General features: G+C 38.7%; 1 protein-coding gene and 1 pseudogene across 2 annotated transcripts; both read right to left on the minus strand.

Annotated features, from left to right (window-relative positions):
- Nucleotides 1-2,126: 2,126 nt before the first annotated feature.
- LOC144566576 (subtilisin-like protease pseudogene) lies at nt 2,127-4,805 on the minus strand (annotated as a pseudogene). The gene is made up of 2 exons (XR_013515226.1): nt 3,354-4,805; nt 2,127-3,271 (listed from the first exon to the last, which is right to left on the minus strand). The product of XR_013515226.1 is annotated as a subtilisin-like protease pseudogene (transcript).
- A 2,208-nt stretch (nt 4,806-7,013) lies between these two features.
- Nucleotides 7,014-8,907, minus strand: LOC144566359 (ubiquitin-fold modifier 1). The gene is made up of 4 exons (XM_078316377.1): nt 8,612-8,907; nt 8,400-8,497; nt 7,921-7,953; nt 7,014-7,242 (listed from the first exon to the last, which is right to left on the minus strand). The coding sequence occupies exons 1-4, from the start codon at nt 8,692-8,694 to the stop codon at nt 7,172-7,174; spliced, it is 285 nt and encodes a 94-aa protein (XP_078172503.1). The 5' UTR covers nt 8,695-8,907; the 3' UTR covers nt 7,014-7,171.
- Nucleotides 8,908-19,190: the final 10,283 nt, after the last annotated feature.

Here is a 19,190-nt window from a genome sequence, read left to right on the forward strand (position 1 = left end):
AATTAAAACTGGAATATCAAAATAAAGTCCTTATGATTTGCTTAATTATTCTGCGGGTACATCAAATTAACATATTCTAGACTCTATTGATAGATACCGAGAATTCATAGCACTCCAATAATGTAGACAATTTCTTTATATTGAATTATCATGTTATGATTCCATCAAAACAAAATTAAAGTGACATAGTCTCTTAAATTAGCAAATATCTAACGATTTTTTATTGCTCAACTTCAATTAATGATTCGAAAAATGAAGTTACTGTTTTTGAAATTTCTTTAATGTAACACATCTTCAATAAAATAAAAAATACAATGCATAGAATGATTCTTGGAACAGATATTATGTAAACACACACTTCAATTGAACTTAATATAACATTTTCCTTATCTCCGTATTACTAGCTATAATGAAGTGATTAAAATTTCTATATTTATTGTATAACCAGTGAAATATCCAACTAATTAGTCAATGGTCCCCTCCAATTATTGATTCAGTAAATTAAATGTTCATAAATTGTGTATTACATCAGATAGGAACTGCATAGAAATGTGATTGATAGGCTGATAGCTTTCGCGTATGCACCCTGAAAGAAATAAGATTTGGACATTGTTTTTTTTAATTTAGTAGTTAGTGCAAGGTTTGTCATGGAATTTTTACTACTACTTCCACAGGTGAACCTGAAAGCAGTGGCGGAGCCACCTATATCCATACGGTATCAAGTTTGTATATAGTTGGTTTGGATTTGAGTTTTGTTTATTCCTGATTGAGTCAAAGTTCTCGATTAGTGAAATTGGCCGAGTCGTTACAATTTTGGTAGTCTTTCATCTATCTATTTTGAAATATTCCGACAAGAAGAAGGTTAATAAGAATGGTATGATAGTGGGACTATAATAAATTTGTTATTTTTTTGTGAAAGGAATAGACTTAAATGTTTTATAAAGTAATATACTGAAATTTAATGTAATGCATTAAATTATTTTTATTATGTTTAACTATTCAAAATGAGCTGAATTTTAATAGAAGAGTCTTGTGAACTATGCTTCAAAGTAAACTTTCAAAAAAATCGAGTTTTCGATCTAATTCGGTGGATTTCTACCGTTTTTCTCGATTTTAATTCATGGTTAATTATCGATTCCGCTTCCAATAAAAATTATTTAATAATATTTTATAATTTAATAATTTAAATAAAATAAAATAATAATAATTAATTTTGCCTACCCTGATGAAAATTCTGGCTACGCCACTGTCTGAAAGCTTACATTTGGTTCATAATTTAAGTATTTTTCTTTGGATACAAAAATTTAAATGGTCTATTCCATTTGCTGTACCAGTAACACCTGTCAAGATTTGTACCAACTTTTCCTGGTCCAATAACATCTAATACTCTGATTCTCTCCTTACAAAAAAGGGAAATAAAGTGTACATATTGAAATTGAAGGTGAGTGATTTAAAATTATTTGTAATAAACTCCATATGATCAAAACAGATAATTAACCTCCCAATTAATCATGAGAACTTTAACCCAACTTGAACTACACATTCTGGTTTGATCTTAAAAAACCAATCCACAGTTCACGGTTCGCGTGAAAAAAAAAAAAAAAAATCATTTATCACATCAAAGTTGGCACAGGCCCTGATCAAAAGTTATTTTGACAATCAACAGTTATTGGTTTCTCATCATGATCATGATATTTGAATTGTAATCTATGCTGGCAACTAATTGTAGGCATGAAGTGACTATTTGGACATGATCAGTCATTATGAGCATCTTATTTGGTTCAATTAATGATGTCTTTCAGTACTGTCTGAGATTGTAGCACATGCGTGCTCTTAAGATGAAATTCACCTGGTAATTAAGAGAATAGGCATGCCTCTAAATTTTAACATGCATCATATCTTAATATACTTTGTTTATGCAAAAAAAGATTATTTTTTTGTCAGTTTATATTATTATTAGTAGAAGGAAAGATATATTTGTATTGTATAAATCTTTAAATCAAAGATTGGGATACAAATTTTCTTATACCGAAAAGATATTCAATTTCATCTATTATTGAAAATTATTTTCTGTAATTAAAAAAATAAATGACTATACTCTCTGGATACATGCTAAAACAAGATATACAAGTCAAATTGTTTATTCGCTAAGAAGTCTTGATTTCTCCAGAATTAAATACAACAGAACAAGTTGAGAAGCGAAATTAGTTACAGATTACAAATTACAAGTATGTATCAAGGTTTTGGTTAACGGAAACGCGGCATTAAATATGATTGATCATAAGGAAGAAGTGTAGATCCATTTTGAAGTGCTTTGTTGATGACAATGGGACTTCTCACTACATGACTCTTTGAGATCCACTTCAATTCTCCTTCTACATAACCCGCCTTACCTCCGATCCATTCGAAGATAACATCAAAGCTCATTGTCTTATTTTTTCCCTTGAAATCCAAAATTTCCGGCACCACACGGGCAGAAATGCCGCTCGGAATATCTAATTTAACACTAAATGTTGACTCGGCATCACTGACATGTGTTACTCTCCGTTGGATCACCACTGTCGAATTGAATTTTAGTGTAGCCACAATAGATGGATAGTTCAGCTGCTCCTGAGAAATCGCCTTCACTTTTGAGCATTTTACAGGAGGTAACGGAGAAATAATAGTCTGAATTTGTTTTTTAGTGAATCCTAAACCACACAAGAAAGGGATGTACTCTGTTGGTTTGATGTCATAAACTAGTCCCGGGTTCATGGCTTTCTGAGGGTTAACGTGTCCTGCACCAATTGCATAAAAATCAGCCGGGAGGTCCCTCTCATCTCTGATTCTTTTGCCATTGCGATCGGTTATATATGCCGTAGTCATTATTGCCGACTTGATCGCTGCAGGTGACCAATCAGGATGTGTTTTTTTCAATAAAGCGGCAACCCCACTAAGGTGTGGTGCTGACATGGAGGTCCCACTCATGAATAAAAACTTCAAGGATTCATCACGCGTTTCATATGATGAGATGCTAGGTGGGAAGGCACCTAAGATGTCTACACCGGGACCAATAATGTCAGGCTTCAAGATTCCTGGCAGTCGACCACTGGGTCCCCTGGAAGAGAAAAGAGCTATGGTCGGGGAATAAGGAGCATTGAAAACTGTACCCTTGAAGATGAGTGTTCCTGTTGCATTTCGAGAAGACATTATGTAATCGGTGATATTATTGCTGCCGGTTTGTTCTAAAAAAGCGGACGGCACAGCAATTGGCAACTTGTCAGGAGTGTTCCTGTCGAGTAATGAATTTTAGGATTAAATTTTTTAAAATTAAAAAATAGAACATGAGTAACTTTTGTGCAAGAAGTACTTACGATCCCAAAAAGATTACACCAGCCGCGCCAGCACTCCGCAATGCCTCCTCTAGCTTTAGGGGTTCGACATACAAAGTACGACACACAACAACTGCACCTTTGATTTTGTTTTTATCATAGAGGTCCTCAGTGCTGTTAGTCAACACTAGAGGTAGTAGTTTATTTTTCCAATTCTTTGGTTGCATCGGTGTTTCAGCATCAATCTCAAGCCCATTGCCGAGTTTCACTGTAACCGCAATACGTCGATCCATGGAACTTGCTCCAACAGTAAGAACCCATGGGATGTCATTGTCGACTGTGCCGAAAGTTTGCCCAGCATTGCCCGCGGCACAACTTACAAAAACTCCACGCAAGATCGCATAGAATGTCCCGATGCTAATTGCATTTTTGGCAAGATTATTGTCCGGTCCCAGAGTAGGATCACCAAGACCAAAAGATAGAGAGATCACATCTACTCCATCATCAACAGCAGTTTCGATTGCTTTTAGAATGTCGGCTCCATGGCAATCCATGGAAATGGAATCACAAACTTTGTAAAACGCAAGATGTGCTCTCGGAGCGGTACCAGAGGCAACACCTACTGCACTACCAAAAACTCCGGCATTATGCACAAATGCACCGGCAGCGGTGCTCGCAACATGAGTGCCATGGCCTTCCATGTCAACCGGCGGATGATGGCTCTCTTCCCCTCTTGCGTTAAGTATACTTATAGCCCCTATCAACTTGTTGTTGCACACTGATGCATTGAAGTCGCAATGTCCCTTCCATTTGGATGGTGGAGGAGGCAATCCCTCATCTCTGAATGAAGGGTGTCCGGGGCTAATGCCGGTGTCGAGGACACCAATTATGATTCCTTCACCCATGTTTGTTGTGGCCCACATACCGTTCGGATCGACTTTTGAATTGCGGAGGCCAAGGAATGCTTGAGAGTGAGTGGTTAATAACTTGTATTGCCCCGAAGGAATGGCATCGACGAACCAATCTTGCTTAGAGAGTGCCTCCACTTCTTGCTGTGTTAATCGGGCAGCAAATCCATTCACAACCCGATTGTAGGAGTAAATGAATCTTGAGGAATGGTTTGGTATCATAGTTGATAAAAGACTGTTGTGCTCTTTTGCGTCTTTCACAAGCACAATGTAAACATTGAGGTCCTCTTTTGTGCTATTGGTGGATGCAATGGAAGGGTGGAAGTGGCTGAGGAAAGAAGAGAAAACGAAGAAGAAAGCAACCCTTCGCCACTCCATTCCGATCGAGGAATGGAGAGCTTACTAGGATTTTTTGTTTCTTTGTTTCTCTTTTTCCTTGTTAGCACCTAAGGTAGATGGTGATTAACATGTACCTTTGATCTTTTATACTTATTTTTGTCGTTTTAGCAACACGGTTTGTGTTGTTAGATGATAGTTATCACAATTCCTTAAATAGGTTGTAGCACCTGAATTTATACAACTTATAACAAAACATGGTTTCTGGATTTACTAAGCACCTATTTTTACTTTAATACTGTTTTACATAAGTTAGTACTTCCTGTAGTACACTTAAACCGGAGCATATCTTCATTATATAATATAGCAGTGTCCACGGTTAACTGTGCTGACATAGAGAGAATGTAATCCACTTATTTAAATCCAACTTATATTGATGTTTCGTCCAATAATTTCACAAATTAAGAGGCTTCTTTTAAAGTTCATCCATCCTTGCGCTGCTACTTCCAACCAGACACTTAACTGCAACTTTATTATTTAATGAAAACTGAAAACCAAACAAGTTACTTGGCAATTGATAAACAGGATGTAGCTACTAGGGTTATGAGATGGATTAATGTTAATTTGATGAATCAGTTTGCGCCATTCATCGCATCCAATATTCAATAATTTGAAATCATTGATCACCTTTTTGTAACCTGCCCTATAGCTAATTCTCTTTGGATATGGATTGCATCACATAATTCTTTTTCCTTTAATTGTTCTTCAGTTTCTGATTTATGGCAACTAGATGCATGTATTCTCTTGAAAGACAGATTACTCATTGAAATGATTAGGGCAGCAACTATTTGGGTAATTTGGTTAGCTAGAAATAAAGTTTACTTCCAACACACTGTAGTTCCATCTAGCTCCTCATTAGGCCTTCAAATTATTGCCTTAACATCTTTTTGGTGTAAGGTTAAATTAGATGATTCTTTTTTAAAATTAACTTTAATTTTACCTATGGATGTCTCATTCTTGAACCAGGCAGGTCTTATGATAATCAGCTCGGATTCAAGTACCCAGAACAGCCCATTGAATTCAGAAAACACAGATCCTGGTCGTGGTTTAGAAGGGTCTGATCTTTCTGATTACCTTAGGACCCGAGCTGAAATGGATGACATTGATACCGCTTTTGAATCTATCGGTAACCAAGGTGTTTTGGTACAGCTCTCTTCTACTTCTGAATTTGCAGCTACTACTAGTTCCTCCTCTTCTATCAACAGCTCAATTGACTTTACTTAGTTTTTATGTTTTTATCTTAAATTTTCTACTCTAGTTTCTGGCATTTGTTGTACTAGTTATGCCTAAGTCATTTTGTTATGCTGCTTCTTTTTTTTTCTTCTGAGTTTACTTTTCATGCTGAACTATGTCTATTTTGATGTAAGGACCTATATGTTTCTATTGAAACAGGTGGTAATCCACTTTTTTCAAAAAAAAGTAACCAAGAAACCCCATAGGCTAATTACAAAGCCTATGTCAAGTTGATGGAGAGAGTTTCAGATGAATTTGTTAGATTAATCTCTGGTGATGATATCTTGAAGTACTTTCAGTTGATGTTTGCTTGCTTAATGGATGTATGCCTCATTGAACTTTCCATTAAGATATTTGTTAAATTCAGTAATTTTTGCTAGCTTAAATTGGCAAATCCATTATCTCAGCAACTTAATGGATGTGTGCCCCATTGCTTGCTTAATTTACACAGAATTGTGGTAGACTGGTATAGTTGTATTTGAATCAGTCTCAATTGATCATATCATAAACTCTGAAATCTGGGAACTAAACTTTTTTTTTTTTGGAAATATTATCAAGCTCATGTTATTTTGTTTATGTCTAAGACCACTTGTAGAATACTTGTTGCAAGGAGCATAGTTTGAAACCACCACTGGTACATTACAATACCAGGTCATCCATGGCAAGGGGGTGCACTCGTGAGCATAGCAATTTTCGCCTTACTTTCAGAATTTCGCCAAAAGTGCGAAAATTGAAATAAGAAATAATTGGATCCACTCTACAAGCACCTATACACTGAGTTTTCAATAATAATAAAAACTATACACCGAGTTTATTAAAACAATTATTTCTTTTTATGTGTCCAATTTTCTGACAACATTCATCAATTTCAGTACATGCTCCACACAATAGAAGTCACCAGAAATAACTGCATCCACTCTCTACAAGCACCTATACACCGAGTTCATTAAAACAATTCTTTCTTTCTATGTGTCCAATTTTCTGATAACATTAATCAGTTTCAGTACATGCTACACAATATATATATCCAGAAGTCACCATATTTGCACTGCAGTTTTAAATAGAATAAATCATTAATGCAAAAGCCATTACGGTTGGGTCAGAATTGCTGAGAAAAAGTACTAGTCAATCAAATTATTTCAATAGTTTGGTAATCCTTCTATGATTTCCTGATTCATGTATCATTTTTTATTAAATATCAACTTGCTAGAGTTACTTCACAAATCTTACATACAGCAGATAGTGCCATCTTTTAGGTATTACTGTATGTATCAGATGTGGAGACTGCTGTCTTTTCCAAAAATTACAGCACAATACAAATTTCTAAATAGAAGCTCCAACTCTGTCCCGAGGGATAAGGCGCAGCTCAGAGCCATGTTTTAGAAATACATTTCCTGCACAGAAAAAGACATTAAACACTTGACAAAAAAATCTAAAGAAATTCTAGATTATTATATAGGTTGATACATGTATTTATGCACAAGTGTACTATATCATATGCTTAAGCATTTAAGAAGCACATAACAAAAACCAAGAAACCTGAACATAAAAGAAATCATGAAAACTGTAAATTTGGCAATTGCTGCCAAGATTAGGCAGCATTCATAACACCAGATAAGGCGCTCATTTTGTCAAATGTATTTTACAATGTTACTTGTTAACATATCAGTACATCACATAATGAGTTTACCTTAGAATACGAAAACTTCAGCAACAAAGCCAAGGCAATTTCAAACAAACAAGTTTGAAAATTTCAAAAGCGATTGCAATAAACCTATCGCCAACCTTGATCCAAAGATAAAGTCAATTGTTTAACGGACCTGACTTTGCTGTGTGATTGGCTTATATAAACAATCCAATCGATAAGAAAATAATAGCGCCGCTATAGCGTTTCGGACCATAAAAGCTATGGCTCTATCGGTGCTATAGCGCACTATTTCGCGCTATAGCGGCGCTATATGGGTATAGCGTCGTTTTTTTTAACCATTACGCTATAACGCGATAAACGCTATTTAAACCTTGGGAAAATATAGAATTAAAAAAAAAAAAATCATAGAACTCGAAGGTAGTACCTGCACTTTGTTGTGGATTAATGCCCACACCATCTGAAATTTAGAAAAATAAAAAATAACAGAATAAGCCCAACTACTAATTTGCTAAATTCTACATTATATCTAAAAAATATATAGAAATTGTTATTTCAAGCATAAGAGATGGCTGAGCTGCACAACCAGGAAAGCTTTTACAACACAAACAGAACAGAAGAGCTGGATTGGTGAAATCTCAGATAAAATATTAAAACAGTGTTTCTGAAAACTAAGCAGAGTACCAAAGACAGCTACAAAAAAAATTTGAAATATTTGCATTTCGAACTGACTATGTGCTGACAAATAAGCATTGATGCAGAAGTAATTAAACCCAACATAATTTAGTATATGGAATGAATTTCCAGCTTCCAACAATTAAATTACATGCAAAAAAAAAAATTATACAGCTTTAACAATTATGTAGTCACGCATGAAAATAATTAACAAAGCTAATTATAATTTACCATTTGTTATAATAGCGCTGGTCTGGGGAGGGACCTTGAACTCCTCGGCCGCAAATTTGAGCACAGCAGTGAAAGGCGCCGCCTCAGGAACGCTAAATCTGTAATTAGATCAAACCGAAAAAATCAACTACATAATAGATCAAGTCTCTCTGATGAATCCAAATCAAATCAAGTTGAAAACCCTAGAACTTGAGAGCGGAGAAGAGATGTACACTTTGAAAGGGAGCTTGGGATCGGAGGTGAGTGTGATCTTGAAAGAGACCTTTCCTCCTCCACCTCCAGCGGCGCTCGCCATGGCTATAGAAGAACTTGTTTCTCCGCAGAGAGAGAGAGAGAGAGAGAGAGAGAGAGGAGGTGGGTGTCGAATTAAACCGGGACAATGGGGAGTCCATGTTCTCTGAGGTAACGGGATATTTGAGTTTAGATCAGAAGCGTCCGATAAGAATCCGGGCCAATCTGGGGCAGAAGTGGAATGCACGGGGTCCTTCAATTTTGGTGCGGTTTCTGATCGGGCAGTTCAGATTCCCCTACGTAACTGACTAAGAAAAAATAGATCTGGACCGTCCTTTTAACCTGGCACGAATCTCAAAACAGATCCTATATTTTTACAAGGGAAGTTTTTACAAGGACCGATTGAGTTTGGTCGGATAGAATTTTAGTTTGAAATCAGCACCGTCCGATAATAATCCCCCGATTTGAACCAATTTATCGAATCTCTTCAAATAGCCAAATCGAAATAGACGGTACAGGGTTCAAACAATAGTCGTATTTATATTATCGGTACGGAAATGTGTTGAGGCTAAGCCGCTATGGTATGGTATTTTGTAATGGTCATTTAGATCTGTCTTGTCTTATGAATTATTATTATTTTTTAAAATTTAAACAGTCGTTTTAAACCGAACCGTTTAAGTAAAAAGTATGAGGGTATTTTGAAAAAAAAGAGGAAAAATTGGAGATAAAGAAAATATGTAATTTGTTATATATTATACTCAAGTCTTTTGAAATAATAAAATAAAATATTTAAAGTAAAAAATGATAAAAGAAACATACATATCTCCATTTTTATATTAAGCACGTAGAAGTTCTAATCCGCCAACAATTTTAATTAAAAGATGAAATTTTGAATTGAATATTAGCCCTACGATTAAATATTCTGATTATATGCATCCATTTGATATTATTTTACGTGTAGAAGTCTAAATTTATTTAGGTAACTGCTCGCTACACGTATTCTTCACATGCAAATTGTATTGTCTTTCTAATTGGTCATGATTTATTTCTATTCTTTAAATATCATTTAAAGAATTTTGAATTGGTTGGTCATGTCTTTATTTCTTTCTATTTCTTGTTATATCATTTAAAAAAAATTATTTGTCATTTTGTATGAGATTCTTTTATGCAAATATATTAAAAAAAAATAAACAAAAAGTATGTAATTTAATATGTGATTTAAAAAATGTTATTTATTATTTAATTTAAATTTTTCTATAAAAATATGTCATTTTATTTAACAAAAGAAATCTCTTGTAACATGTCCCGTTAAAAGAGCATGATACTAATAATATTTTTTTTTTTTTTTTTTTTGGTGGAAATGCCCTTGGGCGTTTTATTTCATCAGGGCAGAATTACACCCTGCTTAAGCAGGTTACCAAAGGTACAGAGCCAAAGAAAAAGGGAAAAACAAGTGTTAAAGGAAGGTGCTAAGCCCTCTTTCTTATCTCTATTGTAAAACACATAAAGATTAGTTCTCCTGCTCTATTTGCCACTGAAGAGGCGAGAAGATGGGATAAGTATGTCCTGTGTATGAGAACTGCAGAACACGCGCCCAGTTAGCCAGTTGATGGGCCTCAAGGTTTTCTTCCCGCGGTATGAACACACAGTGGTATGATTGTTTAGGTCGAATTATCTTGGAGATTTTGACCAGAGTTGAGTATGCTCTCCAGTCCGCCGCTTGGAAAGTGTTGAGAGGGTTTCTGTTATTGAGAATGTGCACTAAGGTCTCAGAGTCTGTTTTGAAGATGCATGCTTCCAGCCGCATTGCTTGAGCCGCTTGGAGGGCCATAAGCAAAGCGTTGGCCTCCATTTGGAAAGGGGAAGCTGCAGTAGCCTGATACCTTACCTCGTACGAAGTGAGCTGACCTTGCAACTTAAGAACAAAGGCAATGCCTCCTCTGTCCATGGAGCTGAACGAACCATCTATCCAGCATTCAAACACCCCTTCATGGGGAAAAGGGGCTGAGATTCCCAAATCTGCTATTGGTGGTGACTTTGTCGAAGCTGAGCCCACCTGGAAGAGAGATGACTGTTGAATTTGCGTATTTGCAGAGTTGATGGTTGCGGCTGGGCAACATTCCTTTCCTTGAAAGATCTGCATGCATCTAGCCTTCCAAATGTGCCAGGTGATTGACATAAAATGTTGTAGTTGATCCGGGTTCAGGTATTGCCAGAGATACGATAGAATTTGCTGAATTGTCATGTTTTGAAGAGCTGATGTGCAAAGGCCAAATTCAGAGGCAAACCAAGTAGCACACGCATGCGGGCAATGGAAAAGGACATGTGTGGTATCTTCGTTGTGATGATTACACACATTACAAGCCGCAGGCACCACCTGAATTCTTTTCGAAATTGCAAAGGAGGTCGGTAGAGCTCCTTGAATGGCTTTCCAGAGGAAGGTTTGTATTCTTGGCAACGTACCTTTACTCTTCCAAACCTTGGCCCATATCTGGCTCTCCATTGCAGAGACCACCGGGCGGATCAGAGGGTGTAGTTGAACCAACATCTGGTATGCAAGCTTAACCGTGAAAGCCCCATTCGTTGCCCAAGTAAACATGAGTTTGTCCGGGATATCAGGCTCCAAAACCTGACTCAGAAATTCGTTGTACACTTCCTGAGCCAATGCTATTCCCCCAAATTGCGTTAGTTTGTCCATGTCCCATGATTGGGTAGTGTGATTGAAAAGGTCAGATACCCTCAGAAGTTTTTGTGCCCTCGTTGGTGGTGGTAGCTGTCGCCACTCATGAAACCATGGTTGTGCGAAGGCTGGACAGGTTTTTCCATCCCCCAAACTCCACCGCAAATTGGATGCCATGACAGTACGATCCTGCATTAAAGCACTCCAGAATCTTGTACAAGGGAACTTCCTTTGAGTGTGCCAAAAGGAAGAGTTTGGGAAGTATTTAGCTTCCAGAATACGGGTCCAGATGGCTTCATGACCAGATACTAGCTTCCAAGTGCTCTTTAGAATCATTGCTCTATTCATATAATGTAGATCCCGCAGACCCAGTCCTCCTTCTAGTTTGGGTCGAGTGACTTTGTCCCAACTGACGAAACAGATCGATTTTTTGTTCGGTTTACCCCAGAAGAATTGAACGCATTTGGATTGGATTTGATCCATTACCGATTTATGAATTAGAGTTGTGCTCATGTGATAAATTGATAAGGATTTAATAACTGATTTGAGTAAAACAAGCTTGCCCGCCGGTGAAAGTAATTTTGCCTTCCAAGAGTGCAACTTACTTTCCACTTTATCTAGAAGTTTTCGAAAAGCAGACGGCTTGGATGCGTCAACTGGACTTCCAAGATAGGTTTCATTATCATCAGCAAAATTAGCTCTAAAAGTTCTCAAAGTATATCTTATTTCAGCCAGTGGTGTCACTTTCGAAAACCAGAGTTTGGATTTTTCTGGGGAGATTTGTTGGCCCGATATTTCACAAAAGGTTGTGAGCACTTGATTGATCCTTCTGACTTCACAAGGGTTTGTGCTGCCTAGAATCAATAAGTCATCTGCATACATTAGGTTGGTAATCGGGGGTGCTGATCGAGCCAGTTTCAACCCTCTGAGTCTGCCTTGTCTGAGGTCATGCTCAAGCATTGAAGACAAAATGTTCATACAGAGAATGAAAATGTATGGGGACAGAGCACAACCTTGGCGGATTCCCCTCGTGGGAGAAATGAAACCGTCCCCCTTTCCTTGAAATAGAATCGTGAAGTGAGCAGAGGTTATGCAGGCCATTACCCAGGAGCAGAAGCGGGGTGGAAAGGAATGCATCGTCAGTGTTTTTTTAATGAAAGACCAGCTCATGCGATCAAAAGCCTTGGACAGATCAGACTTTAAACAAAAAGCCGCCTGTTTGAAGCTTGGTAGAGAGAAAGAGTGCCAAATTTCCCGCATCAGTATAACGTGATCTGCAATATCTCTGCCTGGCGTGAAGGCTACCTGGTTGGGGTGTATGAGGTTGCGGATGATGGGTTGCAGTCTTCTTGCTAGGATTTTCGAAATAATTTTGTAGATGACATTGCAGATACTGATCGGCCGGAAATCTGTTACACGAGCAGGGTTGTCGACTTTAGGTATGAGCACCATATTTGATTTTGAGATATATGGTGGCATGCTTGCTGTTTGGAAGAAAGATGTCACTTCAGCTTCAATGCATGAGCGAAAGGTACTCCAATAAGTTTGAATGAAACGTGCATTAATACCGTCCGGCCCTGGGGAACGGTCCGGTCCCAAGGAGAAGACCACTTCTGCAATTTCTTGTGCACTTGGAACAGCTTCTAGAGCATCATAAAGGCTTGGTTGAACTGTTGGGAGGGTGTCATGTAAGGCAGAGAGAATTTGTTGCGGCCACTCCTGAGGAGACGCGTCAGGAGCGCAGAAGATGCTCTTAAAATGGCCGGTGAAAGCTTTTCGTATTCGACTCTGATCAATGGTCCATGAGTTATCATCCAACTGCAGCATATAAATTGTATTCCTCCTTCTTCTAGAGTTCGTTGTTGCATGGAAGAAGGTCGTGTTGAGGTCACCATCTACCGTCCATCTTAGTCGGGATCTTTGGAGCCAATACAAATTGAGTTGGTGGAGGCATCTGTTGTATTTTGTCTGTAGATCTTTTTCTTCAAGTGGGTTTCTCATATGCGGTTGTGCTGACTGCACTTGTAGCATGCGCTCCTCAAGGCTGACTAGCTCTTTATTTGGTGAAGGTAATTTTCGTACCCATTGCTGGATACGGGTCCGGACCTGATGGATTGCATTTGGCCAATCAGAGAGTGCAGCCGGTGATTGTTGTCTGCATATTGCGTCAAATTCCGGATGGTGCATCCACCAATTCTCAATTTTGAATTGCTTTCTTGTTCGTGGGGGAGGAGGAGAGGTACGGAGGAGAATGGGATGGTGGTCACTATTAAAACGGGGTAGATGGTAGACGGCAGCAGTCGGAAATTGCGTAGTCCATGCGGTAGTTGCCAGCGCTCTGTCAAGGCGCTGCATGATCAGATTACCGTAATCCTGGTTGTTAGACCACGTGAAGGCGGGCCCTCTATAGCCCAAGTCAAGGAGGCCCGATGTACGGACCATTCTTTGGAAACCACGCATATGAGATGATTCTTTTTTACTACCACCAAACTTATCACTACTAGTCAAAATACAGTTAAAATCACCAATCAAACACAAGGGAAGGTGACACTGTGAGTAATGTAGAATACGATCATATATATATTCCATTACATAGTGGTGGGGGTCGCCATATATTAAACCCAAAATCCACGACCCTATTACATTTTCTATTTTAACAAAAAGAAAATAAAAAGATCTTTCCAAAACAGAAACAGTAATATCATCGGACCAAAGAAACCACAAGCCACCGCTTTTGCCCGAGGAAGGGATGATTTCAAAATTTGGAAGAGGGAGCCGAGCAATGCGATGTGTAGCCTTGGCAGTATCACACTTAGTTTCGGATATAAAGGCTAGGTGAGCCCTAGTAGCGTGAAGGTAGCGTTGCATGGCGTCTATTGTCGCCGGGCCTCCACTCCCGCGACAATTCCAGCTAAAAATATTCATTGAAGACCCGGCGGCGATTCCGGGCTCGCCGCCCTTAGCCGCTTGTGGAAGCCCGGTGGAGAGGAAGGGCTAGCCTCACGAGAGAGAGAGTGTCTGTCCCAATTCTGGTTATCCCGGATAGTCAAGTTCTGGGTTCGGTTTGCAAGAGAAGTGCTTGTTGAAGCCATATTTGCTGCTGGGAGGGGAGAAGCTGGCTGATACGGTGGGTGGAGAGGTGAGGCCTGTGCCATGCGGCCTTGTGAGTAGGCAGAGAGGGGTGGGATGTGAAAAGTGTTGCTCTGGCCAGCAAGGGCTTGTTGTCCACCTTCATCATGATGGTTCTCATTGTTGCTAGTGTTATCACCTTGCACTGGTTGATTAGGCGGAGCTGAGAATGGGTATTGGTTAGGACTCGGCAAGTTAGGAGAGGTGGTTGTTGCAGTAGGTGCTTCATGTGGGGATGGGTCGGTGGATGGTCGTGGTACAAGAGAGCAGCAGTTTATCCAAGGGCCTTTACGGTGGTCCCTTAACATAATGACATCCGGGTTGTTTGCATACATGGGGTCCATGCAAAGCTGAAGGACCCGTCCCCTTTTAGAACAACCCGAAAGGTCATGACCCACCCGTCCACAATAAGAGCAGAGCCGCGGAGTGCGCTCATAAACCAGAAATATGGGAATAGGTCCGAGAGTTGGATGCTTAATCGTTAATTTATCCTTGAGATTAGCATCTGCATTGTATGAGACCTTGGTGCGCATGAAAATTCGACCGCCGCTGTAAGCTTGCCTAACCTCCGAGATTGGGGTCCCTATCTTCCCAGCCAAGTATAGAACACCTTCAGCCGACATCATTTCCGGCGGCATATTGTGAAACTGCGTCCATAAGGAAACATGATTAACAAAGTTAGGAGTTAACTGAGCGGGTTCATATACTTTACGCATTGATACTATGTCCGAACGGTATGTCCATGGCTCCTTGCAAAGTACGGCATACATCTCCTTGGAATGGACAAAGTCGATAAGGTACGTGTGTTGTGCAATCGGTGTAATGCGGGTGGATGGATGTACACCCCAGTTGCGAAGCATTGTGCTCACAAAGTTGTCATCAATGACAAGGCGGTCAGTGATTACACGAGCGAGGCATGAAAGGGACCAGTCACGAGAAGAGGTTATTTGATGTGGAACGTTGATGGTTGGGGGGTCAGCAGCCAAAGAGGGGGAAATAGCTGCGAAGAGATCAGCAATCTCGTCATGTTGATGTTGGGTTTTGCGCGGTGCTAACCGGAAACCCGTTTAGGCTTAAGTTGCGGAATGACCGTAGAACAAAAATTTCTACGGCCAACTTAAGCTCAGGATTAAACGGGGTATGTCAGGAAACTTTCCAAGGCGGTCCACCTTCAGTATTCCTTTGGCATCAAAACCCAATTTAATCCTTTTACAGATCTACTCCATGATTGATTTCTAAAACTTTAATCTACTTACAAATTAAATAGATTAATATAACATATTTATACCTTGTTTCCAAATCACAGTTGGAATGCAGACCGAGCGAGTAGAGCCTCACCAGGGAAGGAATCGACTCGGAGTATCACACGTGTGATACCTCTATCGGTTATCCACCAGGACTAACCGGAGAGCGGTTTATTTCTTCTGCCAGAAATACCGTAAACCGCGGAATTCTGCAAAAACACTATTCACGGGGAAAAGACGAAAACCCGTAAACACGAATTTTCGGTTGCTCAGTTTCATCAATATGCAAAACTGACATACCGCTAAATTCGGTAAAACACTATTCATCGATCCCGTAAATATTCTCCACAACAACCCGCAAGATTATACGTCAACTACGTATAACTTTCTTTTCTCAACCGAAACACTATTTGGGAGAGAAACCGAGAAAGAGAGAAAATACCGATTCGTTTCTGCACGAAAAGATACATGTGAATGTGCATATGTATATATGTGAATATGTCTTTCTCTCTCTACCCCTCCACCCCTATTTATAGTGTTTAGATTCGGTTGCAAAAGACCAAAATGCCCTCCAAGTTCGGCCTATTTACAAGATATGTCATTGACACCTCATCCTTTTATATGTGAAATGACCAAAATACCCCTTCCACACCCTTCCACATTCTTCTCCATGCTTCTACACATGCAAGGTGGCATAGGTGTGAAATGACAATTTTGCCCTTGTGGATAGGATTGATGACATGTCATCTGGATAGGATCAATGACGTGTCATGCGGATAAGCACGAATCTGAAAAGACCCGAATGCCCTCGGCCCGAACACAAATAATATTCGTATAATTATTCTGAACAATTATATATATATTTTTCTTTCGGTTATTTGTTTCGGTATCGATGACGTGTCATCTGGATAGGATCGATGACGTGTCATGCGGATAAGGACGAATCTGAAAAGACTCGAATGCCCTCGGCCCGAACACAAATAATATTCGTATAATTATTCTGAATAATTATATATATTTTTCTTGCGGTTATTTGTTGTTTCGATAATTTATACAATGTGTCCTGCACATTTATAAATTAACCGGTTAACTTTTATACAACGTGTCATACACGTTTATAAATTAACCAATGTTTTTGCTTGTTATTTTTACATAACATTTATAATTTAATTATAACACGTATAATTAATTATAACCATCTTAATATTAATTATAATCAATTTATAATTAATCAGTAAGATTCTCCGAGTAGCTCCTGTATGGTGTGACCCAATAGGATCTGTGTTATGTTGGTAAACAGAGTTAAAACTGTTTTAACTTCTGTTAGTCATGGGTGGCATCTGGCAACACATCATGACCATCCAATTACACAGATGATGCTGTACTGTACAATATCACGATCCAGTAAACAATTTACTTGTGTCTGTTCTTCTGTCTCATAGCTATCAGATTAGTTTCAAGGTAGATGTGTGTCATCCTTGCTAACTTAATCTTTTCTTGATCTTGAGCAGATTATCAAATATAATTACTCTTGTAATTATACCGCTAGCAGATAATCTTACTCTATCAAGGGGCCCAGTGATGCTATAGCTCGTATAGAGATACGAGGGACAAATAGTATTCTTGGTAAACTATCACTTCCTCAGCTAAGCTATACATATGGAAAAGCTACCGTTATGACTGCTTTTTACGGACAGCGGTGGATAACAATCACACATACATATTTCTCAGTGGGAACGATAAATACCTCATACTGTAGAACGTGACACTGAATGAAAACATAAATGACACGAACACAATTCTATTTAATGTTTCATTCGGGGTCTGTCAAATACCATGTTTCTAAAACATGTATCTATGTGATTAAAATGACATCTCGTGTCAGGTGGTTTGTAAAACTTAACCATCTTTTAATCCACATACTAACCTTATCGCGGTAATTAGTGTTCCTGCTAATTACCTTGGTCAGTGACCTTTTAAGAGTATATATCATCTATATTATGGAGTTTCACAATTTCAGTCATGAACTCGAAATGATCCATAAATTCAATAATACTCAAGGCAACAAAATGCTATATAAATAAACATTCAATTCATGAACAAAGCTTTATGATAAATTATCGTATTATTGACTTCTAGATTATTACAAACTAACAATCTCCCACTTAAGCTAGGAGTCAATCATCGTAGACCCTACTTATATACAAAACTCTTTATTCTCTAAGATCTCGTAGATCCTGAGAAAATCTCACAGCCAATCTTCTATGTGTTCCAGACCCATAGAAGCATTAAGCATCTCGTGCTTGGCTTGAGGAAGAGATTTTGTGAGTGGATCAGCTGTGTTGCTGACTGTGTCAACTCTACTTATCTTTACATCACCTTTATATTAATTATATCTTTTATAATCAATTATAAGCATCTTATGATGTTTACGATCTCTCGTATTAGGTGATAACGTTGTAGACGAGAAACATATCCTTAGTTCTCCTCAAGAACTTAAGGATATTATTTACAGCATTCCAGTGCTTTATGCTTGGATTAGCCTGATATCTACTCGTTATACTCAAAGCATACGAGACATCTGGGCGAGTGCACAACATGGCGCATATGATAGAGCCAATAGCCGAAGCGTATGGTACTCTACTCATAGTGCTTTGCTCATCAGTTGTCGAAGGAAACTGAGTCTTGCTAAGCAGTGCACCATGATTCATTGGCAGGAATTCTCTCTTAGAATCCTGCATGCTGAACCGATTCAGCACTTTGTCAATGTACGTGCTTTGACTTAATCCTATAAGTCTCTTTGATCTACCTCAGTAGATCTTTATGCCTAGTATATAGACATCCTCGCCCAAGTCCTTCATCGAGAAAACTTTTCTTTAATGAAGACTTGGCTAATTGCAATAGAGGAATATCGTTTCCTATTAAGAGTATGTCATCTACATATAAGATTAAGAAAGGCGATGGTACTCCCACTAGTTTTTTCTGTACACGTAAGATTCTTCTTCACATCTGACGAAGTCAAGCTTTTTGACTTCTTCGCCAAATCGAAGATTCCAACTCCGTGATGCATGCTTCAATCCATAAATGGATTCAAGAAGCTTGCATACCTTCCCAGCATTCTTTGGATCTTCAAAACCCGTAGGCTGTGTCATGTACACATCCTCTTCTTAAATTTTCATTTAAGAAGGCGGTTTTGACATCCATTTGCCATATTTCATCATCATGAAATGCGGCAATTGCTAGGAGTATCCGAATTGACTTAAACATAGCCACGGGTGAAAAAGTTTCATCAATTCTCAGAATTTGTTTGAAACCTTTTCGCTACTAGCCGTGCTTTGTAAATAGTCATATTGTCATCCATGTCTGTTTTCCTTTGAAAACCCACTTGTTAGCTATGGGCTTCACCCCATCAAGTGGTACAACTAGGTTCCAGACCTTATTGTCATACATGGACTGTATTTCGGATCTCATGGCCTTCAGCCATTTATCAGAGTCGGGTCTATCCAT

This window comes from Carex rostrata, chromosome 15 (genome assembly GCF_964058835.1).
Source record: "Carex rostrata chromosome 15, lpCarRost1.2, whole genome shotgun sequence".
NCBI lineage: Eukaryota > Viridiplantae > Streptophyta > Magnoliopsida > Poales > Cyperaceae > Carex > Carex rostrata.

What these genes read in the sequence shown, in the direction of transcription:
- LOC144566359 (XM_078316377.1), bottom strand. Translation starts at nt 8,694, where the DNA reads ATGGCGAGCGCCGCTGGAGGTGGAGGAGGAAAGGTCTCTTTCAAGATC. An exon ending in CCCAAGCTCCCTTTCAAAGT is followed by an intron (nt 8,498 to 8,611) that starts GTACATCTCTTC and finishes ATCTAATTACAG; the next exon opens with ATTTAGCGTTCCTGAGGCGG. An exon ending in CAGCGCTATTATAACAAATG is followed by an intron (nt 7,954 to 8,399) that starts GTAAATTATAAT and finishes TCTAAATTTCAG; the next exon opens with ATGGTGTGGGCATTAATCCA.